General features: G+C 40.9%; 1 protein-coding gene across 1 annotated transcript in view; it reads right to left on the reverse strand.

Annotated features, from left to right (window-relative positions):
• Positions 1–2,862: 2,862 nt before the first annotated feature.
• Positions 2,863–27,100, reverse strand: part of EML6 (EMAP like 6) — a 352,965-nt gene continuing 328,727 nt past the window's right edge. The window contains exons 36-46 of the mRNA XM_034764322.1: positions 25,985–26,158; positions 22,902–23,110; positions 17,754–17,911; positions 16,160–16,274; positions 13,926–14,114; positions 12,463–12,635; positions 11,646–11,808; positions 8,601–8,704; positions 7,020–7,173; positions 6,695–6,795; positions 2,863–3,561 (exon numbers count right to left, since the gene is read on the reverse strand). Coding sequence (XP_034620213.1) covers positions 3,537–3,561; positions 6,695–6,795; positions 7,020–7,173; positions 8,601–8,704; positions 11,646–11,808; positions 12,463–12,635; positions 13,926–14,114; positions 16,160–16,274; positions 17,754–17,911; positions 22,902–23,110; positions 25,985–26,158 — 1,565 coding nt within the window. The 3' untranslated portion in view covers positions 2,863–3,536. The remainder of the gene's footprint in view (positions 3,562–6,694; positions 6,796–7,019; positions 7,174–8,600; positions 8,705–11,645; positions 11,809–12,462; positions 12,636–13,925; positions 14,115–16,159; positions 16,275–17,753; positions 17,912–22,901; positions 23,111–25,984; positions 26,159–27,100) is intronic.

Genomic DNA, 27,100 nt, shown 5'->3' on the forward strand with positions numbered 1-27,100 from the left:
ATATATATATATATATATATTCACAAAGCTTAGATCTTTAAGCTGCTCCACAGTGCTTGATATTTCAGAAAATGGACTGATTTTAGGACTAGCCATAGCGCACAAACTTGAAAAATAAAATATTTCTAGAAACACTACCATCTATTTAAAAAAACAAATGAATTTGCACACACATAAAACTTAAAGCATACACTGTGTTGCACAAACATAATCTGTGGAGCAAATATCTAATTCCTCAAATGTTTGAAAATGTCAAGCATTGTTATGCAAGAAATTACAAATGAAAATGTATACACTTGTGGTTTTGAACTAAGCTGTATTGAACTAAGTCTGTGGAATGCATTGTGAAATGTAAAAACAAAAAACCCAAGTATCAATAAAGCTTATAGACTTAAAGAATTTTGGTGTTTTGTCTTGAAGAGACTACCAGATTATAATATATATATTTATTACACAAGTCAGTCGAGCATCTGTCTTATGTAATTCAGCACTTTGGAAAATTGAGAGAGATACGAAGTTAGTCCAGCAATCTTTCTGGATAACGTGTTGATTCTACTAACTTGACTGTAAAAATAAGATCAATGAAAATAGATAACCAAATTTATTTGACACACGGTTTTCAAATAATTATTTGGCCATTGAAAAATAAATTCATGCATTAATATTTTCAAATACAATATAATAATACAGCATTACTTCTGAGCATATTATATATAAAACCAAACCACATAAACATATACAAATCATATTTATTTAAATGTTTTCCTGATAGATACTATTGCTCTTAAATATTTTTCACAAATCACCATTTAGCAATTCATTCCATCACACAATTATTTTTATTCAGGATACAATCAACGTGAAAGGCCAACATTACAACATAGGCAAAGAAAATGCTCACCTAACATGGTTACATTATCATAATACAGAAAAGATTTATTAAAAAAAAAAAAAATTAAGACTACATAGGGTCTCCTATTGTGTGTCTGACAAACTGATCTTTTGCACAGTATTGTAAGGCAATAGTTCCATTTATTTAAAAAAAAAATTCACTAAGCTTCCTCAAGCACTTTTGTGTTAAATATATATTCATTACATTTTGATAATGCTTGCCTTCTCTCTTTTCTATGATATCTTATAGCCAATAGCTACCTTCTTATTAGAGAAGTGCAGGAACCAGAATTTCCATTTTTCAGGAAATTTTGTGTTGCTTTGGAACAAAAACAAGATTTCCTGTAACCCACATTTACTTAAACCAGGGGTAGGCAACCTTTCAGAAGTGGTGTGCTGAGTCTTCATTTATTCACTTTAATTTAAGGTTTTGCATGCTGGTAATATATTTTAACGTTTTTTAGAAGGTCTCTCTCTCTCTAAGTCTATATTATATAACTAAACTATTGTATGTAAAGTAAACAAGTTTTTCAAAATGTTTAAGAAGCTTCATTTAAAATTAAATTAAAATGCTGATCTTACGCCACCAGCCCCCTGCTCTGAGCGGCTCATGGCAGGGGGCTGGAAGGGATATGCCCTGTTCCACCCCCTTCCCCAAGGCCCCTCCCTACCTCTTCTCTGCCTGCTCTACAGAGCAGCAAGAACGCTGCCGCTTGGCTCTGCTCCGCTCCCCCTCTCCCTCCCCCTCGCAAGGGCTATCAGCTGATCAGTGCAGGGAGAGGGAGGAGGGGCAGGAAAGTACCACGCTGGCGGAAGAAGCGAGGGAGGGGGGAAGCTTGGCTGCCGCAGGACCAAGCTTCTGTCTCCTGCCCCCGCAGGGGAGAGCGGTGGGCGTGGGGGCTAAGTGGGGCTGGGGGCCAGGACCCCACACCGCTCTCTCCTGCTGGGGCAGAAGCTTGGTCCTGCGGCAGCCAAGCTTCCCCCCTCCCCCGCTTCTCCCCCCAGCGTGGCGCTTTCCTGCCCCTCCTCCCCTCCTCCTCCTCCTCTCACCGGGCAGGCAGCGTGCCACTCAATCAACTTGCGTGCCGTGTTTGGCATGCGGCCCGTGGGTTGCCGACCCCTGACTTAAACACACACACACAGGCTTGGGTCAATCAAACATTTCACTTTTTACATTTGTTTATAATATGAAATATATACCAAAATGAAAAGTTGTTTTGTTTTTGGAATGAAAACTCAAAATGGAGCATTTCCACTGTGTGGTAGTTTAGACTTTTTTAAAACTAAATTTCACTGAAATAGGCAATTTCTGTTGAAAGATTTGGTTTTGAAAAAATGGCATTTTCTGACAAACGTTCCATTTGAATTTTCATTCAGTTCTATTTATTTTTGTTAATGTCACATACATGTTTCTAAACAGCATATGAATGGTTACCAGACTAACCTAATCTCTTCTTACTGCTTTACCTGTCATTCATTATGTACAATAAGCACATCTCCGAGAAGCTCTTCCTGAGTAAAAGATGGGAAATGGTGCTTCTTGGAAGAGTCCAAAGCAATTTACTAAACTTTTACTGTATAAGTAGTCAACTATAAAGCACAGACCCAAAGAGAGGGAGGAACACAAGAAGATAACAGTAGTTTAATTATTTTCTTTTCCCCCCTCCCTGAAAAAAGTCCTTTGTACCCATATCATCCCTCAGAGTTGAGTTTAAATCCTGGCCTTGACCTGCTACCTTCTTGAGTCAGATACATTCCGCCCATTAATAGATTGTTCATGTCACTGACAAACAGGAGGTTCAGATAATTGCTTGTATAACAGTATGTATGTTCTTTCTGAAGGAAACATTTTGGAATTCAGTTGTGACAGTATTAAGAATAGTACCAGCAAAAAATGGGTGACCATGTCAGATCTGGAAAAAGTGTTTGTGTTAAGCCCTCCTCATGATGGAAGTTTATAGCACCATGCTGACCGTGGTGGGAGGCCTATTGGCAAACTCTTTCAAAGGCACTTCATGGATAGAAAACTTTGTAAATTAAATGTGTTCTTTTAAAAAATAGTGAACTTTAAAAATGTGTTACTTGGTTCATTTGGTTATTGAACGTGAATGTGAAACCCCCTGTGGTCATTTTAAAAAAAATACAAAGCCTTGCTCACAATGCATAAAATTCCAAACAAGAGTTTTAAAGTTGTGTTAAAATGGGAACATTCCTGAAGGAAGGTGTAAAGAAATGATTTTACAGATTCACAAATTAAATGCTGTGTTACATTTTAGGATTACTGACACTCAAAGGTGGGGTGTTTTTGTTTTTTTGTTTTTGTTTTTTTGATAGGCTTCAGTTGTAGCTGCTTGGAATAATTAAAAAATATTTAGCAAAAGCAGTTTAATGATTGAACTGTTCATTGCTGAGGCCTAGGAACAACCTTTAAAACTTCAGCTTCCATCACAAGGGCATCACAGTCTTTCAAATACAAGATCGTAGTAGCACTCTATTACCACACTCAGATTCCGAAAGTGTGTAATCCATGCAGCATTTTTGTTATGAAATTAGAGCAGCCAAAGCATTGTGGACTGGCGTGACTCTTCTCCACTCCTCTGCAGTCACATGGTAGTTGCAGCACCAGAAGCAAGGGAATTCCTCTTTCAAAGACATCTCCACACAAATACACTAAAAAAAAGTTAATTGGTGGTAAAGTTATCTTTAACAATTAGCACTAGAATAATACTGTACAGATTGCAGGTTGTGTTTGCAGCTTCAGCACTTGTGGAAAAAAACCCTATCCTTTTACTCCCAAACTGAGCAGGTTTAGTATGGATGTCAATAAGAGAAAATGACCAAGGAGCCCTATGATACATTTTTGCGCAGTCACTTTTCAAAGAACAACACTGCTCCCTTATTCATAAAACAACTGTAAACACCTAGTATGGGGTTGTTTTTTTTGTTTGTTTGTTTGTTTTTTTTTACTTTCAGCGTTTGCTCACAAATTATCCAGCTTGCTTCAGAGAGAAGTTGGGCTGGTACAATGACTGAATTTTAATCTTGGCTGTACCCCAACTCATTGTGTGCCTTTGGACAAAGTCACTGGCATGTTGATGGTTACTCAGTAACACATGGTAAACTGCTCAACAGTTACACTTGAACCAGTATTTGGTTTTGTGAATCATGGAAATATGCATATTTCCATAGAACCAATAGCAATTCCTACGTGAATCAGATCAATTGTCCTGTCTGTGAAATTTTCCTCTGGATATGCTGACTAAGCATCTGTGAACAACTGATTGGCAATTAGGCAAATCTTTCCTATCAGTTAGGGTTGTCATATCTATGGAAATCAGTTTCTGCCAACACTTTCATTTTTGACATTTCAAACAGTGCCTCATCTTTCGTACGTAAAAAATGTAGGTATCTCACTACCATGATCTAGGACAACTGATTCAAAGCAATACTTCAGCTGTCTCACAGTGGCCTTTTACTTACTCCTTTTGCCTGTGCTAGGTCAATAGCAACTTTCTCTTGCAGCCTTCCTGCTTCTCATCTACATGAACTTCATTGTGTTATGGGTATGGTTAGTTGCTCGTCCATCAAACCACTCTAGTTACACCTTACATTTCACTGGCATTGCTTACTTTTCTGTTTGAGCTGCATTTCTATTTTCTGGATCTGTGTGGCTCAACTAAGTTCTTGCAATTTGCCATTTAGCCATACTTGGAGTTTGTTTCTTGCATTTCTGCTTACCTGTTTTTTGAGGATTATTATTAATAATAATCATATGTATTATACTGAATAGGAACCCCACTCATAGACCAGCGCTTTCCTGCCTCTGGGCTATATAGCCTCCAATCTGTCCTCTGCCTGATTCAGAGCAGAGACTTCAACCCGTCTCCCACCTGAGTGCTCAACGTCCTATACAATGATTGAGGTGGGTTAGGCAGCTGAGAATGGGATCCAAAAAGCCAACAAGATGAGTGGGAAGACACCAAAGCTAATGAGAAGGGTGTAACCTAAGCCTAAGGGCTTGTCTACATAGTGCATTAGTGTACACAAGCCAGGTGTAAATACTACGGCTGACCAGTGGGTCACACACTAAGTGGCCCTGTGGAACCTGCTGGCTTGCTCTAAAAGTTCCTGAGTGCATCCTAGCATTGTACTGGGCTGAAGGGAGACCCTTTGGGAGATTCTGCTCAGGATTCACAACTGGGCCCCCTCTCCTGGAGTTAGGTACTGGAGCTGTTTGTTTTGGAAGAAATGCTGCTGCTGCTGCATTATGCCCCCACCCCCTTATACCCTTTAAGCCAGAGGCTAGGACACTGTGATTTGGGAGAGTTCTTCTCCAGCTAACGTGGAGAAGGATTTTGGGTCTCCCACCTCTCAGGAGTATGCCTTAACCCTGGAGCTATAGGATATGCTGGGGTGGGTCACTCTCAATTTCTCCTGTTGGAGCTGTTCCACTGTGGATAAATTATTAAATGAATAATTATATAGGCATTGGGCCAGCAGGAGAGTTGAGTGGCTCTATAGTCTAGAGTAGGGCACTCCCTGCAGATGAGAAACCTAAATTCAATTTCCTTCTTCCCCTCAGGCAGAAGGGAGAATTGAACCTTGGTCTCCCACACCTAGGGTGACCAGACAGCAAGGGTGAAAAATCGGGACTGGGGAGGGGGGGTAAGAGGTAACTACATAAGACAAAGCCCCAAATCTTGGACCTGTCCCTATAAAATTGGGACATCTGGTCACCCTACCCACACCCCGCATGAGTGCTCTAACCATGGACTAAAGGTTATAAGGGAGAGTGCCTCCTTGCCATCTTATGGGGGCTTAGAATGTGTCCTAAGTGTGACTCCTGCTGGGGTTTAGGTACCAAGTTTCTGGGTGGTGTCTGGACTTAGCTGCTGAATTTTGGGGTCTTTTCCATCAGAGATGTAGGCACCTAGGGACTTTAGGTGCCTCTAGGGCAGTGGTCCCCAAGATTTTCATGGTTGCAGCTCCCAGGCAGACAGGGGCGGGGGGGCCAAGGCTGTGGGGGGGGGTTTGCAGCTAGGAGCAGGTGTGGGGCCGGGACTGGAGCCACAGCTGGGAATGGGGGTGGGACTGGGAGCAGAAGCCATGGTCAGGGGCCAAAGCAGAGGCTGGGAGTGGAGCCCGGGGCTGAGGCTAGGGTCAGGGCTGAGAGTGGAAGCCGTGGCTGGGCCATGTTTCGGGGCCAAGGCTGGGGCAGGGAGTGGTGCTACAGCTGGGAGCCGGGGCCGCAGCTGGGACTCCGGCAGAGCTGGGGGCGGAGTGGGACTGGGTGGTGCTCCCTCCTGGGCCCCCTGTGGGGGCTGGCCAGGCCTTGCTGTGTCCTTCCCGAATGTTCCTCTGCACTCCTCTAGGGCGGGTGTGCCCCACAGTTTGGGGCCCACTGCTCTAGGGTAAGGGGCAGCTGAGCAGGGGTTTTGTGAATGACAGTGATGCCTTTGGGACTCTACCCCTTCATGGTTAGTTTAAATCCAAAGCATGAGGGTTGCTATTCCTTATAACGTTTTATCCTGGTTTGTGATCTTTGAGGTTGTCATTCATATTATTTTTCTTTAAAATGTGTTAAATTTTCTGACCTGTGTTTATTGAGCATGACATCCTCATCAATAGTCCAGCCTTGATAGCCAAGTACTGAGAGTGTTTTAGCCTAGTCTTTATGTTGCTACATAAATGGATTTCAGATGCCGTGTGGCAGCATGCTCTGAGAAAATGCTAAACACAGTATTGCAATGGGGGTGGACCATACCTGTTTATAAAATTCTTGCTTAGTAAAATAAGGAGTTACCTGCAGTCATCTCCTCCTGTACTTATAACATACTTGTCATCATGAGAAAAGCGTATGCTGGTAACATGAGCAGAATGACCAAAATAACGCTTGTGTTTGGCCTATTAGAAAGAAGACAGAGTATTGCAGACAATAAATAAACTATTACAGCCATTAAAAACAAACAAACCCTATATTCTTTTGCAAGTATATGAAAATACACATTTCATTTAGTGTAATACACTTCTAACCTATTGGCACTTCTTTGTCTTCAGGGCATTGTAAAACTGGTTAAACACAAAACCAAGCATCTTAGAGTAAAATAAAAGCTAAAATGTACACTTACAAATTTTTCTGTGCATGGAAAGTCAAAAAGTTTCACTAGACCAAAATCATCTCCTGTCACTATATTTAAACCAGCATGGGTCACACACGCACAGTTGACATCTGCTTTATCAACGTTTCTTGGCCAAATCCCAATGACTTCATCTCCAAGAATGCTGCTCCAAAATATAAAAAAAGAAGATAGTTATGAAAAAGCATGGGCCACTAGCTCTTCTGGACCAGTGTTATGGGCATAATGGTTGGCTTTACAGCAGGACAATGGTGGGTGACTATTAGTAAACTGCTCTCCTTAGGGATTCACCTTGTCCTTGTACATTATTGCACCCAAATGCATCTTCATGGTATGGAGAGAGCACCCCACGTGCTCATTTTCCCTCATGCCCTAGACCACAACACAAGTCCCATCAAGATGTACACCCCTCATGAGGCACTAGCCCCCATATATCCCCCCTCATGTGAGATATAAATACATCCTGCCTCAGTGAGACTCTTCCTTTCCCCCACATGTATGCTCCCACTCACATTGAAATTTTATAGCGTGATGCCTCCTAGTAATACTCCTTTCCTGGGCCCTAACTACTCAAGTGAGGGGATTATTGTTTGTATCTAGAGTGTTTCTTAAAATAACTGTTATTCCCTCACTTAGAATGTTTGCCTACATATCAGCTGTCAAATGTATCGGCACCCTCTCCTACACTCGCTGACAGAAGAGGCCATTGTAATTGCATTGCGGTCTTGTGTTTGCTTGATAACAAAGCAGTAAGAGCGAATGTGTTATTCAATCCTACCCTTGTTCCCTAAGAGCTAAGCTTGTATGTATTGTCATCTCACTGGATACTGGCAGATCTTCTGATTAATGCCTGTACCAATGGCATTAGTATAGTTCATTAATTTTAAACTACACTGTAATTAAAAAGCCATAGAGAGTAAATAGGCTGCGCTGTTCATTACAGCTCTGTCTACACTAAGCGTACAGCCATGTTTTTTTAATCAGGTTGCGATGGTCCTATGTAACTCAGTTATAATAACCACATTTAAGTAGCGGCCATGCAACAACTTTTTCATAACATGATCATGTCAGCCCTGCTTTCTTTCTAGCCACATCTATCATGCCGCCTAACTGTGTATGTATTGGTGCAAAATGTGAGAAGTGACCGCAGAGTGCCTCAGCAAGGGACAGAGTGCCTGGAGGGCTGCACACAAAGTGCATTCTGGCATATCAGGCAGCTCAGGTGGCTGGGAGTAAAGGGGATTGGCCAAGAGTGATTACACAGATGTGCGTAGGGGATAATCCTGAGTACCAACCACATTGTGTGTGTGGGTACAAACCATCTACAGAGGCAACTGTGACACCAACTAGTTATAAATTCATTCTAAAAGTACAGTGCAGACAGGGCCTCAGAAAAGCAAAAGAGCTAGCGTTCTTCATATAATAGTTTTGCAAATCTAAAAGAGCCCAAAACTCTGTGAATCCCAGCACTAGCTGCACTTTCATAACACTTATCCTATTTCTGTAGTACAGATTCATGCACAATCAGTTGCTTGTAAAAACAAGTTCTTTGGTTTTTAGACATTTCATCACCTTGTCCATGTGGCCCATGTGATCTTTTCTATTAGTGTGGCATCTACCACTTGCTTTCCCAATGGCACCTCATGAACCTGACGTTTATAGGCACCGGTTGATACCTGAATGTAGAAAGAGTATATTAACTTTTCCATAAATGTATTTTGATGTTATTTCAATGTTTCAAAATTAAAAGTTTATTTCTTAACAGTAATGGTTTCCAGAGGGACAATATAGTAATTTACCTATATCTCTAAGTTTATGGCTTTCCTTGGGCTTTTGTAATTGAGTTATATACAATATAAACTAATCACAACAAATTTACAGTATGAACTAACGATTTGGCTGTTGAATGAGCAGCTCATACTAATAATCCATTGTTGATGAATAATCTCTCAATTAGATTATTACCTGTACTATCTCACATCTTCCTGTCAAAGTTGGCAGCATCTGACATCTTGGAAGGAAACTGTGAACCATTTGGGTTCATGTACTTTAGTACTGTTGACTTGGACAAAAATATGTGAGATACTGTATAATTATCTACTGTGGTATTAAAAGTGTGAAACTAACTTTGCTTCTAGCTAATAGAGAGCTTTTGCATTTTTGTTGCCAGCAGATCCTCTTGCTATGTGATGATATACATTGCACTATGCTCAGTCTTAGAGATTTTTCATACAGTATCTGAGAGTAAAGAGAAGCCTTTATGCTCTCAGCTTCCATAGCAAAAATTATAGGTCAAAACATTGCTGGCCCCTTGAAGCAGGTGCAAGGTAAAACAAAATCCCTACTCCCTGAATCCCCTTGCAAGAACTAGCCACCCTTGCAGACTCTTTTGTGATCCCAAAGGGGCAATGACATTTGTGAAAGACAAGGATCTGCCCCCACTCCCTTTACTGTGGATAGCATAACTGCCCAGCTGTGGAGAAGAGCACATGCTGTACCTCCCCCTTAAAAGGAATAGCAACAGGTATGCTACCCACACACACTTGGGAGCTTCAAAAGGTGTCGTGCACAATACCTCATGCAGCTCCCTGTAGCTCAACATCTTTGATGATGATCAGCGCTCTAAAGGCATATTTGAGCCCTAAGGATACAGAGTACTTGTGTGTGTGAGACCAGCCATTTTCTGTGGACTTTGCAGAACACAATAGTGAAAGAATGTTGTGACAGGTTGGACACCCCCTCTCACCCCGGGATGTCACCTGGTGTGCTGAGATACCCCTGAGTCTACCTGTTCTGCCAGCATGGGCCCTCTTTAACCTGTCTTGCTGAGCCAGGTTCTTAAAACATCCTCTAACACACACACAGGCAGGGTCACACCCAGCTGCAGATCAGCTCTGGGAAGACTCAGCTTAAGGGACTTGCTCCAGCACTCAGATGTCCATCTCCCTTGGAGTACAGACCCAAAGATATATTATGAAATGCGCCTCTTCCCTCAATGTGGAGGAGGGGGTACACAACTACTGTCCTCCCCCCACCCTCTGCCGCTAACACTTCAGGTACAACAATGAAAAAGCCCAATAGTGCTGATGGCCCATCAGCAAGAGACAATGGACTGTAAAAGAGTTTTGTGTTCCTGTGAATATGTGGGTCAGCCTGTGAAGAATGGCTACAGGGGCCCTACAGAGTCAGGTGGTCTTGTTACCTGATACTAAAACATTACCTGGGACTTCTTGTAACTTTCCACTGTAAGAGAAGGGGGGCCAAACTAGGAAACAAAGGACTCCCGCCTTATGCAAATCCTATTTAAGGGTGGGGAGTGAGGTAATCCTGGTTGTGAGAGCTCTCCTTCTTCCCCACCCAAGATGACTGCTGGAAACAACTAAGAATGAACTGGGGAAAAGAACTGAACCCAGGCTGGAAGGGCGTCTGGCCTGTGAAGAAGATTATTAAAACCACATTTAGAACTTACATGTAACCAGTTTCTTTAGTGTATTAAGCTTAGTTTGCATGCTCTGTTTTATTTTCTTAGTAATCTGCCTTGTTCTGTCAGCTACCTCCTTAACTATTTCAAATACACCTGTTATAGTTAATACATTTATTTCTGGTTTATAATATAACCCAGTTTATGTGATTTCTAACTGGGGGGAAGGAGCAAGAAATTGTGTACACCCTCCTCCACATTAAGGGAAGAGGTGAATTTCATATAATTTTGGGTTTGTACTCCAAGTGGGGGTGAACAGCTGGGTGCTGTGGCAAGCCCCTTAAGCTGAGCATTCCCAGAGCAGATCTCTATCTCTTTGTGCAGGTGGGTGTGGCCCTGCCTGTGTGCTTGGCTGGAAAAGGCTGGGGACCCTAACCCAGCAAGGCCAGGTAAAGGGGACCCAGGCTGACAGAACAGTCTGACTCTGGCATCCCAGCACACCTGGTGACATCCCAGGGGGTCCAACCCATCACAAATGTACCCATTTTTACTGTTCTACCATTACTGTGTGCGCCTGTACTCTAGACCCAGCTTTTACCTTCATGAGGCCAGGTAATTCTACCATACTGATAAGTCCTAATAGGGTAATATATAAGTGTAGTTACAAATCCCTAGATTCATTAATCCTTAATTCCAACCCAACAGCTATTTGTTATTGCAGTTTTGAATACAGGAATTTTGCTGACAATTGGGATGCTGGTTATACTCACTTGCATGCCAGTACACCAAAACGCTCTTCTAACTCACAGACCATTTCATAGCAAGGCTTGTACTTGTTTCTTGGGACAACGGATAGATATAGGGGATGTTTGTGGATGAACAGAGCTCTTTAGATCATAGAATATCAGGGTTGGAAGGGACCTCAGGAGGTCATCTAGTCCAACCCCCTGCTCAAAGCAGGACCCAGACAGATTTTTACCCCCATTCCCTAACTAACCCCCTCAAGGATTGAACTCATAACCCTGGGTTTAGCAGGCCAATGCTCAAATCACTGAGCTATCCCCCACCTTTAGTCTTATGCTTTACAGGCCAGACTTTTGGAAGGCTTTTTATATGCTTAATTTTGTTCCTTTAAGTGTTTGATGAACAATTAATGAGAGGAACTCTAAACAACTGCACACCCACCTAAAACATACCTGAATATATCTGCTGTCTGCTGAAAAATCCATCTGAATAACAAAACTTGGAATATCTTTGCAGTAGCCTATCCGGTTTAAGGTTGTGCCTTGGGTGAGGTCATAAAAATCGACCGTATGTTCGTGTGAGCCAACAGCCAAAAATCTGTTATCGGGGCTGATTCTAGACAACAAATCATGAAGCAGGGATATAATTTGCTGTATTGGTGCATTTGTTAAGATTTTTGTTTGCTTTGATCCACTGTTCTTAAGGTATAAAAGTTCAATCTTTTCTAAGAAAAGACTGACAAACAATAACAAGTTCTGTTCCAGACCAAACCTCACCACTAATGTTGAAACAGTTGAATCAGAAAGAAACACTGATGCTTGAAGCATATGTAGTTAAGAATTGTTAATATTTCATTATTACGAAGTGCCTAACAATATGGGTAAAGTACCATTTACCCTTTGAGGCTGAGATACGGGATTTCCCAGTGCTATGTGGTGATATTGTACCGTAACATTAACTCCTCTTATTAAAAGTCTAATATGCAAAGACTACTAGCTGTATTCAGGTGGAGATTAGACTCCTAGACTTTAAGGCCTGAAAGGGCCATCATGATCACCTAGTCTAACCTTCTGTCAGCACTGGCCACAGAACTTCACCCACCCATTCCTATAGTAGGCCCATAACCTTTGTCTGAGTTACTGAAGTCCTCTAATCTTGATTTAAAGACTCCAGTTAAAGAGAATCCATCCTAGTTCAATCAGGAAATGACCCTAATAAGGACTGCAGGTTTAGGGCCACATTCACATTTCAACTGAATTTCTGATGTACCTGATATCCTGAATAGCTGATTTCCGGTCTCGTTTTTTGCCCCAAACTTTAAGACTGTTTACAAGCAAGATGACAAATTCTCCATTCTTCATTCCAATAGCTACCATCTCACCATCAGGACTATATGCAGCACATCTTGCAGCATGGCCTAAATTCACTTTATTCAGCAATTTCTGTAATAACAAAAACAATGATTTCTTACTAGTTTTTTCTCTTTATAGAAAACTATCAAGAAATAAGTCTCTTTTAAGCAAAGCTATCTATAAGAGAACAAAAATATGCTTACTTAAAAGAAAATTGTATAGTTTCCTCAAAATGACAGTATGAAATTTCGCATCGTAAGTCACTTCTCACCAGATATACATTGTAAAATAAATTTGAAAGTAAGGCTTTGATTAAAATGGACATTTCAGTGCTTCCAGTCATCTTGCACTGAACTCATTACAAGGAGGTAGCCCAGCAAAAAAGGCTGTAAAATCAGTTTCTATATGGGTTTAACGCTGATTTGAATAATTTATTTAACTATTAAATCTGAAGTTCTTTTGATTTGTTAAACCAGTTAATGCCATCAATGTTCCTACTTCTTCACTTACCTTACTGTGTTTATATTAAATGTAGTTGATATTAAAAAATGGTCCATATTATTTTTGAGCCACTGTCAGGTAGTTTGGATGCAAATTATTCCAGTAAAGGGGTGCTTTTATTATCTTATTCCACATACATACCCAAGCAAAACAAGCTATAATGGTAAAAGTGTGAGCTTTGCTGGTATAACTGAATCTACCCCAGGGACTTCTGCCAGCACAGCTATGTTGTTCAGGGATCACATCTCTTCACATACCTGACAGACATAACTATGCTGGCAGAAGTCTGTAGTGTAGATATAACCCAGGTCCAACCAGATAATTAATGCAAATTTAAGACTAAGATACAGCTCTGGGGGCCAGTGGAGCTACAGAACTTAAGTGGTGGTGGAAGGAGGTATTATGTTTGCAGACAGGGAGTTTTGGAGCACTTTCTACACAATTTTTGACGGCACAGTGTGTACTTTCCCCACTGCTGGCCCTGTGCACCCTAGCTGTTTGCATTCAATTAGAACATTGACCCAAGCCATTCTATATCTTCTAAATTTTGTTTTTAAATACATTTCACAGTCCATACGTGACAGAAAGCACTTCTTAAGCCTGGGAGGTTTCAAATAGCTGCACATCTCAGCAAAATGCAGATGGATTTCTTTTAGAAACAGCAATGAACCATATCACCAAAGACTCACCTTTTCACACTACAGATTAATATGGGAACAACATGGAAATATAGGGACAAACGTGCCCTGTATATGTGCATGCTTCAAAGAGAGTTGCATACATGAACAGAGGGCAACACATAGCTTACAGTTGGAAAAATCTTGATTATGTAATGATAGTGCTACTGATGACATGCTTCTTAGTTTAAATGGTACTCACTTTGTCACAGAGGTCCCAGATTCTTGCTGTTCCATCATTACTTGCAGTGATAAATATGTCTTTCGTGGGGTGAGCTGCTAAACCCCAAATCTCTCCTTCCATGTGATTGTCAATCAGCAGGTTTGAAGCAGCATTTTTTTCGCCTACTTCAAGTATTTCCCCATCTTTGGTTCCCACTAAAATTTTGCCCTGTTGTAGTCAAAATATGGTGAGAACCAGATTATCAAAATAATGCACATAATATCAACACATTAAAATATAAGATGTGTAACAGAGAATTTATTATAACTAGCCTTGATTTATGCTTCATTCAGCATCTTGAAACAATATATTAAGTGAACTAGTCTTTCATTTCCAGAGACCAATTTTCAAATCCTGGTTTAGGTCCCTAGGGTTTTTTTTTGTCCAGATTATAGAGTTTATATACAATTTGGCATGACTGGCAGACTCTGCTCATGAAAGACACAAAAGTGGAGTAACAGTGATGTTGGAAGGATTCAGATGCAGTGGCGGGCTTCACGATAAATTGTAGCACCTGCGTATGTTATCAGTCCTTGACTGTCATGAACACAACATTCATCCACAAGATTAGGAAAAAATGTCACTGTTTTCCACATTCTTTATCTTTCATTATTTTTATCTTATATTCTTTTACCACTAAATCTCTGTATCTCCTCCACAGTCAAATATACTCATCCACTGTCAGGTAGTGACATTCACTGAAAACAGGTGGTTATAACACTTAGGTCAAATTCAGAAATGATACATAAGGTGGTGTAATTTAGACCTCTTTTGGCTAATTTAGACTTGCTTGATCCTGATTCTCATTTATGCTAACGGCTCCTTTACACTGTGAGAAATGTGCAAAGGAGTCAATGTAAATGATCATTAGGGCATCTTATGCTCAGTTAGATTTTCTTAGATCTGCTCTACCTATACTTAATGTACTCTAAGTTGGTCTAACTTACACTGCAAGGGGTTGGAAGAAAAGTGTAAGAAGAGGTAAATTAAAGTAGAGTGAGACCTACTTATTAATGATTTAGAGCTAAGTAATATTGTTATTATTATTGCACTGAATTTGAACCTCTGACTGTACACTAACACAACATGTTTAGAAGATTAAGGATATTCTGAATTCCTAGGGTCCAATAATGCAAAGTTAAATAGAGCCAATATCATTATGTATCAGTATGTGCAAATAGCTGTTAGACATGTACTGTTTATGCCTAAAAATGTAGATGTGCAATTGTTTACTCATTACCATAAAAGTCAGGCCATAATGTCTACATTTTACTGGTGCACAAAAATCTACTATTCAGGCTGAGTTACAAAACTTTTTACTTTTTTTTATATTAAATAGAAAACTATTTGTAATTAACATGTTTAGAATTTTAGTGTATTCTATTACTGATTTATTATACAGTTTAAATCAAATGTTGTAATTCACCTTTTAAAATAGTATTCTTTGTCTATCATTTACATCTAAAAATACTGCCATGTATTACACAAATACAAAACATAAGTATTTGTTTTTAAGAGCTGATGCACATGAATCAATATTATATTAAATTTCCAAGGTCTAAATTTAGCAAGGTACTTAAAAGCAGTGCTTAACTATAAGCATATGAGTAGTTCCACTGACTTGGCTTGAGGACCAAATCAGGGTCTAAAGCCAATTCTGTCCTCAGAATGCATGTATGACTCCCACAAAGGAGGAGGGATAGCTCAGTGGCTTGAGCATTGGCCTGCTAAACCCAGGGTTGTGAGTTCAATCCTTGAGGGAGGGGGGGATTTGGGGCAAAAATCTGTCTGGGGATTGGTCCTGCTTTGAGGTCTTGAGGTCTCTTCCAACCCTGATATTCTATGATCCTAAAAGGAATCCCTCTGAAGTTCCACATGCACTGATCTAAGCACAGAATTTGGCTCATAGAGGCACAGTTTAAGCCAGACTTCTAAAAATGTTCATACATCCCTTTGGAATTCATACCCCATATTTGGATGTGCAAATGGGCATGCAAATCAGGTAGATTAGTACATGCAAACTGAGCTAGGTGCATGTGCAAAATTTTTGCACATAAACTTACAGGGGCCTCAGGGGCCTCAGTGATTATCATCTCTTTGCTCTCTTCCTGCTCCTCCATGCAACAAGAACAACATCAAGAATAACATAGGGACTTCTTATGATGAAAGTAATAGGCAGTAAATTGTAAAACTTTTCATATTGACTCACTTACTTTTCCTCTACAAACCGAGCGCACACTCTCAATGAGCTGTCCTGTCTCAAGCTGAAATGCTCGGCAGCGCTTCATCTCCTGGTCCCACAATTTTACGGCACCGCCTTCTTTTGTCCTGAAAAAGAGCAAGTTGTCAACTATTATATGGAATTCTCCTTTCCCACTGACTGGAATTTATCAAATATGCAGATTTCAGTGCTAACGTAGTACTTTTTAGAAATTATTGTTTAAATACCAAAATATATGCATAATCTCCTTGTATTGTATTTAAAGAAGGTGCATTACTGTATTATGGCAAGGAAATAATAAAAATGAGTGTATCAAGCCATCATTTTGCATATTTTCCAAAGCAGTGCTGCTACTATTACTACTACCACCACTACCATGATGTAAATGGCAAATAGGTTTTGTGATAAAATCAGGACAAATGGCTGCAAGGGGAGAGGAGAAAACAGACCCAGAAGGTTAAAAGGCCCTCCTCCCTATCAACTGGGGAGGGGTGACTACAGGTCAATCAGGTTCAGCTAAGAAGTGGTTACCAGAGCTCAATTAGGATCAGCTGAGAGGGAGTTACATGAGATCAGTTAGGATCAGCTGATTCCAACTAAGGGCTGCCTGACACCTTTTTAAACTTCTCCCCTCCTGTGGGGAGAAGAAGTGGGGAGAGAGAGAGGAGTCAAGCTACCAGTAGGCAAGTAGCAGCAAGGAAGCAAGCCTCTCCAGGAGGAGAGGCTGCATTCCCTCCCAGAAGGGAGAAAAACAAGCCCAAAACACTGGCTAAGAGAAGGACGGACTGCCCCTGTGCAGCCAAGAGGGACTGTTTTACCCCAAGCCCGTCTCATCAAGGCTAAAAACAGCTGAGGCTGGTCAGACCGAGAAGGTGCCTTGCCACAATCTCTCTGTTAATTAATCTCAAACCACTATCGCATTGGCTGTAAAAGTGGTCAACTCTGAAAAAGGATATTTGACTTCTGGAAAACAGAATATCTTGTAAATCAAAGATAAAGAAATGGTCAGAAGAGAGAGTCTGGAATTTGAGTAAATCTAACAATTATGACAAAAATGCTGCTCTCAGCCTTTACTATGCAGGAGGTCAGAAACCCCACAAAAACAGAAGGAAGATTGCACAAAAGTTATCTCTGCTGCCATACTACTGCTCCTCCTGCTCCCCGTTCCACTGTTGTGACCCACATCCTCCTCCCGTATTTTACTTATTAACATCCCTTGCTATGTTTTGTGTCATTTAGATTATAAGCTTTGTGGGACAGGTACCTCTGCTTTTTATATATAGACGCTCCCAAATTACATAAACCCGACGTACGCAAATCCGAATTTACGAAAAAAGTTCAGTTAGCTAGAAATAGGAGGGGGTTTTTTGGGAGGCGGAGGGGGGGGGTTGCATAATGGTCAGAGATACATTTCCGACTTATGCAAAATTTGAGTTACACAAGGTGTTCCGGAACGGAACGCTTGCATAAATCAGGGAGCATCTGTATCTATGAAGCACTTTGCACATCTAGGGCTTTGTATAAATAATGATCTAATAATCTGCCACAGACATAAACAATCTATTTTAGGAAGATGTGTATCTTACGGTCTTTCCTTCCCTCCAGTTACAATTAGTCCATCTCGAAGAGTTGTGTACATTGTAAACACTGGACCTGTATGAGCTTTTGCCACCAGTCTAACCAGAAAGTGATCCTTCCACACATAGACATCTCCATTTATGGCACCAGTAAACGTAAGGTTATTCTATAACAAACAGAAACAGTCTTTACTATAGAACTCATTAGTAACATTTTTACCATTTCTTTAGGAAACTGAATTAAAACTCTCTTCTTGTTACTGTATTTCTCACAGAAAAGTCAGCTGTGATACAACCATAGTATGTTAGTAAAATCACATACTTTGGAAAAGAACAATTGCTTACCCTATAGTATCTGTGGTTCTTCAAGATGTTGTAGTCAATGTGGATTTCCCTGTAGGTGTGCATGTGCTGAAATTTTCAGTGTCCACTGGGACCACACATTCACCCTCTGTCTGGTGCCTCCTTGTGTTCTCACATGAGGGCATAAAGGGTGAGGTGGCCACAACTCTCCTTCAATTGCTTTGCAATTCAAAGCTCATGTTAGGTGAGGACTCTAAAAAGTGGGGATGGATGGCAGGTTGTGAGCTCCACACCTACAATATCTCAAAAAACATAGTTACTGCCAGGTAAGTAGCCATTCTTGGATGTGAAAAGATTGTGTGCTTCTGTATTAGAGTGTGATAGGCCAGTATTGTTGCTAGGTGGACTTGGAGAGAATTGAATGCCAGTGCCACCTTTTTTCAGGAGCAGCATAGAGTCCAGGATCTTTGGTATCAGTGCCTCTACTGGGTTCAAACTGATTGCCCTGTCCCAATTTAAGAAGTCATACTCAGCCAGTTAGACATGGCAGTGAGCCAGATGAAGAAAGGCAGAAGAATGTAATTTTCTCCCAAATAGGCTGAGTTGTCTTTGGGGCCACTCTTGCTCCATTTAGACTTCTCCTGTCCACAACTAAGGACCCTGGAGTTGGAGTGTATGTAGAAGTCCTCAAATCACATTGAAGGTACTTGGTACCTCAGTCTTTCATTTATAGGGAAGGCAATCCTGGCTTGACCAGAAGCTAACAGGATGTCAAATAGCTTGTGGGGGTTCTCTGACATGCACAAGTTGCCACTGAAATGAGTTAAAGACATCAGACACTGGTACTTGTGTCACTTTGTCATGAGATGAAGATGAGAGGTCCTTAGGTGGTGATAGGAAGTGTTGGAGTTGCTCTGGCCCCGATTTGGTTCTTCCTGATTCTGTGGCAGCAGCGGTCTGCCCAGCAATGCTGAAGGGGAGAGTGACTTCTTCCTCTTGGCAAGTGCGGTGAAGACTGAGACAGTGGACCCCAGTAACCCAAATAGGGCCAGCGGGGCCTTCTGTATTAGTACAGTTGGCTCTCTAGGTAGTGGCCATTCTAAGAGCTGGTGGTGTCTGAATCCTGTAGGGGAATCAGGCAGGTCTCTCCCTGGTGTTGACCACTGACCTGAGGGGATAGGGTTCTGTACTTGAGGACAGGGAGACTATATGACCTTGTGAGGAGTTGCTCTCTTCTAGGGTCATGGATGAAATGTATGGCACTCTCAGTACCAAGGTCTGTCCTGGCAGGTCCTTCCTAGATCTGTCTTCCACTGAAGGGTGCAGTCCCAGAGCAGGCTTGGTGCCAGCAGGGTCTCATGCAATGTAGTCTGCTCCTTTCCTCTAGCCCAGGGGTAGGCAACCTATGGAATGCGTGCCGAAGGCAACACGTGAGCTGATTTTCAGTGGCACTCACACTACCGGTCCGGGGGGCTTTGCATTTTAATTTAATTTTAAATTAAGCTTCTTAAACATTTTAAAAACCTTATTTACTTTACATACAACAATTGTTTAGTTATATATTATAGACTTATAGAAAGAGACCTTCTAAAAACGTTAAAATGTATTACTGGCATATGAAACCTTAAATTAGTGTGAATAAATGAAGACTCGGCACACCACTTCTGAAAGGTTGCTGACCCCTGCTCTAGCCCTTGATGCCGTGGGAGGCCTGGTGGATTTTTCTCCAGAGAGTTTGTGTTTTCTGTCCTTATGGAAGGACACCAAGTTCCCCTGGAGACTCTGCCTCTATGTTTGTAGCGACTCCTGACAGCGCTGGACTTTGACATTGTAGGTGTTGGTGCCTGTTGTGATTCCAATGATGTATGTGGTGGCTTTTGTGATGGGGTAACTATGCTGGTTACTTTTTTGGCACAGTATTTTCTGTGCCAGTTTTGAATGTGGTCTGTCTACTGACAGAGAGCTGGATGACACTGGCTTGTCCACTAAGAGGATCTTGGAGCTTGTCTCCTCAGGGTCTAGTGAGATCTTCATGAAATATTCCAGAGGTGGAATTTGAGGCTCCTGTCTTTCAACTTCTGCATTCTAGCAGAAAATGACAGGCACATCGAGCATCTGCTAGTTATGTTGGACTCTCCTAGATAGAAGAGGCACTTATTGTGCCCATCTTTTAAGGGGATTAGTTCATCACAGAATGGATAGGGCCTGAAGCTCACAGGTTTTGAGCATGTCATGTTAAGAAGCCTCGCACCAGGAGGTCTGTAAATGAAGATGTCCAGATTTGTGTGTATAGAGGTGTGGTGAGGTGGCAAAATTTGCAGATGATACAAAATTACTCAAGATAGTTTAGACCCAGGCAGACTGCAAAGAGTCACAAAAGGATCTCTCAAAACTGTGTGACTGGGCAACCAAATGGCAGATGAAATTTAATGTTGATAAATGCAAAGTAATGCACATTGGAAAGCATAATCCCAACTATACATATAATATGTTGGGGTCTAAATTAGTTGTTACCACTCATGAAAGAGATCTTGGAGTCATTGTGGATAGTTCTCTGAAAACGTCCACTCACTGTGCAGCGGCAGTCAAAAAAGTGAACAGAATGCTGGGAATAATTAAGAAAGGGATAGATAATAGGACAGAAAATATCATGTTGCCTCTACATAAATCCATAGTATGCCAACATCTAGAATACTGTGTGCAGATGTGGTTGCCCCATCTCAAAAAAGATATATTGGAATTGGAAAAGGTTCAGAAAAAGGCAACAAAAATGATTAGGGGTATGGAATGGCTTCTGTATGAGGAGAGATTAATAAAACTGAGACTTTTCAGCTTGGAAAAGGGACGGCCCAGGGGAGATATGATTGAGGTCTATAAAATCATGACTGGTGTAGAGAAAGTAGATAAGGGAGTATTGTTTACTACTCATAACACACAAGAACTAGGGATCACCAAATGAAATTAATAGGCAGTAAGTTTAAAACAAATAAAAGGAAGTATTTCTTCACACAACGCACAGTCAACCTGTGGAACTCCTTCCCAGAGGATGTTGTGAAGACCAAGACATAATATAGTGTTCAAAAAAGAACATGGAGAATAGGTCCATCGATGACTATTAGCCAGGATGGGCAGGAATGGTGTCCCTAGCCTCTGTTTGCCACAAGCTGGGAATGAGTGACAGGGGATGGATCACTTGATGATTACCTGTTCTGTTCATTCCCTCTGGGGCATCTGGCACTGGCCACTGTCGGAAGACAGGATACTGGCCTAGATGGATCTTTGGTCTGACCCAGTAGGGCCATTCTTATGTTCCTATCAATATTGGTCTAGGTGGGTCAATATGAACACAGAGGTTGAAGATCAAGACAATCAAAGGAGTTCAGAAGGGCTGCAGAAGGTTTAGCCAAAGCTCAGAAGTAGGGGGTCCGACACTTTCCAGGTTCCATCTTGCTGCCACAGGTGGTAAGAGGGAACTCTGTGAGGGGAGCAGCCACCGCCTCACCCTTTATGCCCTCACATGGGAGCATGAAGAAGCACAGGATATATGCCTGGCCTCAGTGGACACAGTTCCTCAAAAAATTCTGGTCTCTCACATGAGGCATATGTGAGACCCACTGACACATACTTGAAGAACAAAACTTCCTTTGGATTTATGTAAACTGTCTGGATTATGAGTGTTTAGGAGAGGGTCTACCTGCTGATTTTGGAGTGTAATCAACTTTTGTTCAATGCTCCCAGCAAACAGTGCCCCTTTACAGGAAGTGGGTCTCAGTTTATAGAAGATATAATTTCTGTTGGAATCTCTCCATGAGAAATACAAATGAAAAGGTTAAAATGAGTTAACAGTACATTATTGCTTCTTTTTGTTGATTATTGTTCTCTACTGAATAAATAGTGATTAATAATTCTGAGTTTTGACTTGTCTGTAGGTGGACCTTCATGTATGAAAAGAATTTTGTGATGACAAGTAATGGGGTTACACCTTGGAACTTATGTAATGAGAAATAATTAATAGTATAGTCTACAACAGCTGTGATTTTGGGTCTTATTCTCCACTGCATTATTCCAGTTTTACAACACTGTAAATCCATGAAATCAAAGGGAGCAGTTGGGTGCCAGGCACTTTTGACAATAAGGACACTTATTTGGGCACCTGAGGATTTAGGAACCTACCTTTATGCACTGATATTTAAAACCTTGGCCCTGTTGTTTAGCATGGAAGTTTAAAGGCAGGTGTAGTGTTACCATTGGTGTCTTGTATAGATTATGCCTGTCCCTGGCAAGAATAATCTGCATGGGGTTTCTGCAGGAGGCAGAGACTAAATAAGATCCTGGTCTCACATTAACACTCCATTTTCAGTGCTGATGCACATCTGCGTGTGCCCTTAAAATCAAATTCGACCATTAAATTGTTCCCTAATGACCACACAGGAAGGACTATACAGTGTCATCACAAGCTAGATCACTACAGTATGTCACATATAACATCATGGGAATTTTTTTTTTTATAAAATCTCATCACAAAATTAAAATATTTAATTTTTCTAAATTAACTGATCATCTGCTAAATAATTTAAGTACTGGAAATAAAAAAACACATTAGGAGATGTTCCAGGTAAGCACTAATATTCCAAAGGACATTTATTATGGGACAAATCCTAGTTCAAGAGGACCCCCACAATGTTTAGAGCACCATTTAAAAGTCCCAAGTTAAAGGTTTAAGTGTGGAGTAAGGGTTCACAGAGCTTTGCATGGGTCACCCACATTGGAGTGAATTTCATTCAAACTGGCATTGATACTTTTGGGTTTTAATAAAAAATTATTGAAATTTCATAACAAGCAATTTGAACTCACAGCTCCGAAGGCAACAGAAAGCATGGTTTGCATTTTGGCATCTTCCCTGGAACCAACAACTCCTTTTTTATAAAGTAAAGCACTGCCAGCCAGTGTCCAGAACTTCATGTGTTTTACCCCAACAGACACAAACTGAGTATCTGAATCCGGGCGGAACTCTACAACAAATATTCTCTCCAGATGTCCTCCTCTGCTAGCCACTTTAGCCCCTGTTTTAAATTAAGAAGACATTAAAAATAAAGCTAAAGTTACTTGCAAAATTAATCTTCCATGTACTTTTATAAAAATAAGTTGACTAGTACTACTGGATGGCTTAGGGCACTACTTCCCAGACACCAAAAGATGAGTCCCTGTTCAGGAAAAGAAATAAATGCACCCATCTTGCACCATTGCTTAATTTATTTTAATTTTGCAAGCCCCCTGTCCCTGGCTAGCCCTTTACAACACCCACACTTAAGAAATGTTGATGTGCAGACAAATGGATCCTACTTTCAAAATTCTTTGGCTCTGGTCACATGCAGTGCATGCATACCCACAGTGTAATACACATAGGGACCAGTACTCAAACAAGAACACTAGTTTAGGGGTCACTCTACCTCTGATAGTATGAGCCATGCCATGAACTGCTAACTGCAGGCATGCCAGGTCAAAACACTAAAAAATAAAATCAGAACAATTTGAGACATGGCCACTTTAAAGAATGCGGTACCTATAAGTCAAATGCAATTATACGTTGGGATTTAAGGGTTTTAATCCATACCACATACAGAGAAAAGACTTTTTAGTATCAGGCTTGTGGAGAAGAACCTCATAGGGATGGATATGCAGGAGTGGGGAAAATAGTGGCAGGGTGAGTGAAGTGCCCTGGCTGTGAGTGATTACATACAGACTCTCAGCCTAATGGGAATTATTATCACTGATCTACCTACTGCAGGGTTGAAAACTAAACCTTATGGAGCCATTAAGATCACTGATCATTGTCAGTCTGACAGCTACAGCAATTTCCTGCAATATCTTTGTGAGATCTTATTGAATTAAGTTTAAATAGCTTTGGAGTCTATTGGATTATAAATACAAAGTTTATGTATTATTGTGGGATTGTATGTAACTTCTCTAGGGAGGAGAGCTGGCCAATATAAACCCTAAGAAGTGTTATAAGCTTCAAAGAACTACAATAGATTCCACTTAATAGCAACCAACTATTGACAACTTATTATTTAGTTGACAAGTTGTCAAGATATTGACAACTTCCAGTTCATAGCAACATTTTGCTGGAAACCAATCTTGTCCTATTGACTTTATTGGTAATGGGATTTGGATATTGGCAATGGCATGCCTCTTATTAACAACATTTTTTGGAAGATAGGCACAGTGCTTCCTTCTGGGGCTGCAGCCCCACAAACCTGCCTATGCACAGAGACTGCACAGGAAGTAAAGGGCTGTGGGCTGGGAGAGGAGGCTGTGGACAGGGCAGTAGCATGGAGGGGACGGCAGCCCAGATGCTGGAACTGCACAGTATCTCTCCAAGCTGTGTCCTGCCAGGAAGGGAGGGAAGGGGAGGCTGCACCAAAGAAAGGATGTGCTGGGCCCCAATCCCCAGAGAATATAGGGACAAATATGGAGCCCCCAGCTCCCCTGCTCTCTGTAGAAAGCCCCAGCATCTGGGCTGCAGGTTCCCGTCACTGCTGCTGCCCTGCCTGCAGGCAGGTTGCAGGGCTCCAGCCACGGAAGGCATGTCCCAGAGCTTCCTTTCCTGGCTAAAGCCCCACAAATCTTCTGTCTGCTTATTAGCAACTGCTGGATAATTGCAATTTTTTGCTGACAACTGAGGGGTTGCTGAGGGGAGAGGAATCATTTTTTTAAACAATACGCCAGACAAGAAGGAACTTTTGGGACAATGTTTAATGGGTGTTCTAGGAAATACCTGGAGGGAGGGGAATGCAAATTTCCACCTCGGGTCCTAACCTGAGGGACCCAACCTATGCCCTGAGGAGAGAACCATTGTCTGACTGATTCAATCTCTGAAGATCAAAGACCCAAGCAGTCTAAAGGCCAACTTATGCATAGGTGTTCTTGTTCTGAGCAAAATGCTCTTATGAATTTGTAAACAAAGAAAACCCCTGTGGGGGGTTTGAAGGACTGATAACCTACCAGAGCCCTTGCTGGAGCAGGGGGTGATCTCTGGTAAGCTTATTAGCATGCATGTAGGTTTGTTTATTGTTTTTAGTATATTTTATCTGTAAAACTTTAATTTTAAGAATAAATGTTCTTGCTTAGCTGTGTGGTAACTTACAACTGTGACAATTATTCTGTTTTTAGCCTCTGGAGAGAAAGCAAAGTGCAGACACAGGCCTTTTTAGGTAGTCTGGCTTGCTGGGGAACTCACAGTGTAGGCAGGGAACTATGCAACTTAGAAAAACTCTGGTCAGGAGGGAGAGAGACATGGATCTCTGCCCAAGAAATCTGAGGAGCTGGGAGCCTAAACTGGTTGCCCTTGCTGGACCATATAAAAAAATACAGGTGCAGTTGCCTTGAACTGTGACATTCTGGAGCACCATTAATCAAGGGTACAGGTTGAAAGCTATACAGGAGCCTCCCTCCATAACAAATGAAGGAAGCAACAATTCCTAGTGTGTGGTCTTCTCCTAGAGTTAAGATCAGAGGCCAGTAGTTTCTTGTGCAGTGAGTGGCAAAGAGATCCATTTCCCACATCTCGCACTGGAAGATCTGACGAAAACTTCCCTGACTTAAGGACCACTAATGAGGTTCTATTAATTACTGACAGTCACATTCTTCTTCTCTGCTAGATAAGTTGAAACCAGGAATTGTATTACAGAACAGAGCCCTCTCCCACACCTATTGGGTTTCTTGACATATGATGTATTCCCTTGTGTAATCCCTGTGTACTAGGCTGAATTTCACCTTGATGATAGTTATATGAATTTATTGAAGATAGAATGGATCACTTAGTACAGAAGAGTTGTCGTTTGATTTATCTGTGTCACACATGGGGCTAATCACAAAGTCTTGACCGACAAAGTAAATAATTGCAAATAATAAAGAGCGAGGGGCTCTAGGTTTACCTTCTTGCCACCTCCACACAATGATAGTATGTTCTGGATCGACTCCTACTGAAACCAGAAGTTTGCCAGTAGCACTGAAGTTAATATAGTTGACCCCTTTGGCATGGAAGCAGCGCAGCATAGAAAGAGTCTGCTTATTCATAGCATCCCATACATGAATAGAAGGAGTTGTACCTTAATGCAAAGATATGCATTAAAATGGAATTAATTCAATTTGTGAAGGCTTCAATGTAAAATAAGAATTTTCAAGAACAGGGCATTAAAAACATTTTTTAAAAGATTAAGAACCACACAACTTAAAAAAAAGCTTGTAACAACTTATGAAACATAGGGAAAAATTACTGTAGTTCATGAAATAAGACAAATTCTAAATGATCAGCAAAACACGCATGGAAAACCTCATGCAAAATAAACTGTCTGTAGATGTTTTTACTTGTATCCGCAATTCACACAGATACAACCAATTAACATGAAACTTTTACATAATTGCGTTGACTAGAACTCACAAAACAGCCTTACCTGGAAATTCTGTTATATCACCTGCATTGTGAGAGCAACAGCAAATGAGGAAGAACCAAAGGAAAACGATAGCTGAAATAAGTCATGTTTCTAATGCTGAACTCAGCATCAGCACCAGAAGGAAGCACAAAATTAAAAATTTGAAAATGGATATGGATTAAATAAACAAAATAAAAAAGTAGGAATACTGTTGATGTTCTTTAGGAACACTGTCTTTTATACACAAATATAAAACAACAATATTGATTGCTTTCTCTGCTTTAAATAAGGCATTTAATGCTAGAGCTATGCAGGCCTTTTTACATTAAGTGATTTTTTACACTAAAATGTGTCAATAATTATGTAGATCAAAAGTCAGAAAAACTGATTTTATGGGTTCTTTATTAAACAATGACAGAAAAGAAGAAAGGGGCTGTTCTGCAAAATTTTGTTTTTCATTCCATCCCATCACAGGAATCTAGTTGAGAAAAATGTACATGTATTTTATTACAAGGAACGTGTGAGTATAACAGGTCCTAAACATATTTTTAAAAGGGCTCAGAAAAAGTATGCAATTTGGGTTCTATTTCAAAATTTAGGACATGATAGTAAAAGCTA

This window comes from Trachemys scripta, chromosome 3, assembly GCF_013100865.1.
Source record: "Trachemys scripta elegans isolate TJP31775 chromosome 3, CAS_Tse_1.0, whole genome shotgun sequence".
Lineage (NCBI taxonomy): Eukaryota > Metazoa > Chordata > Testudines > Emydidae > Trachemys > Trachemys scripta.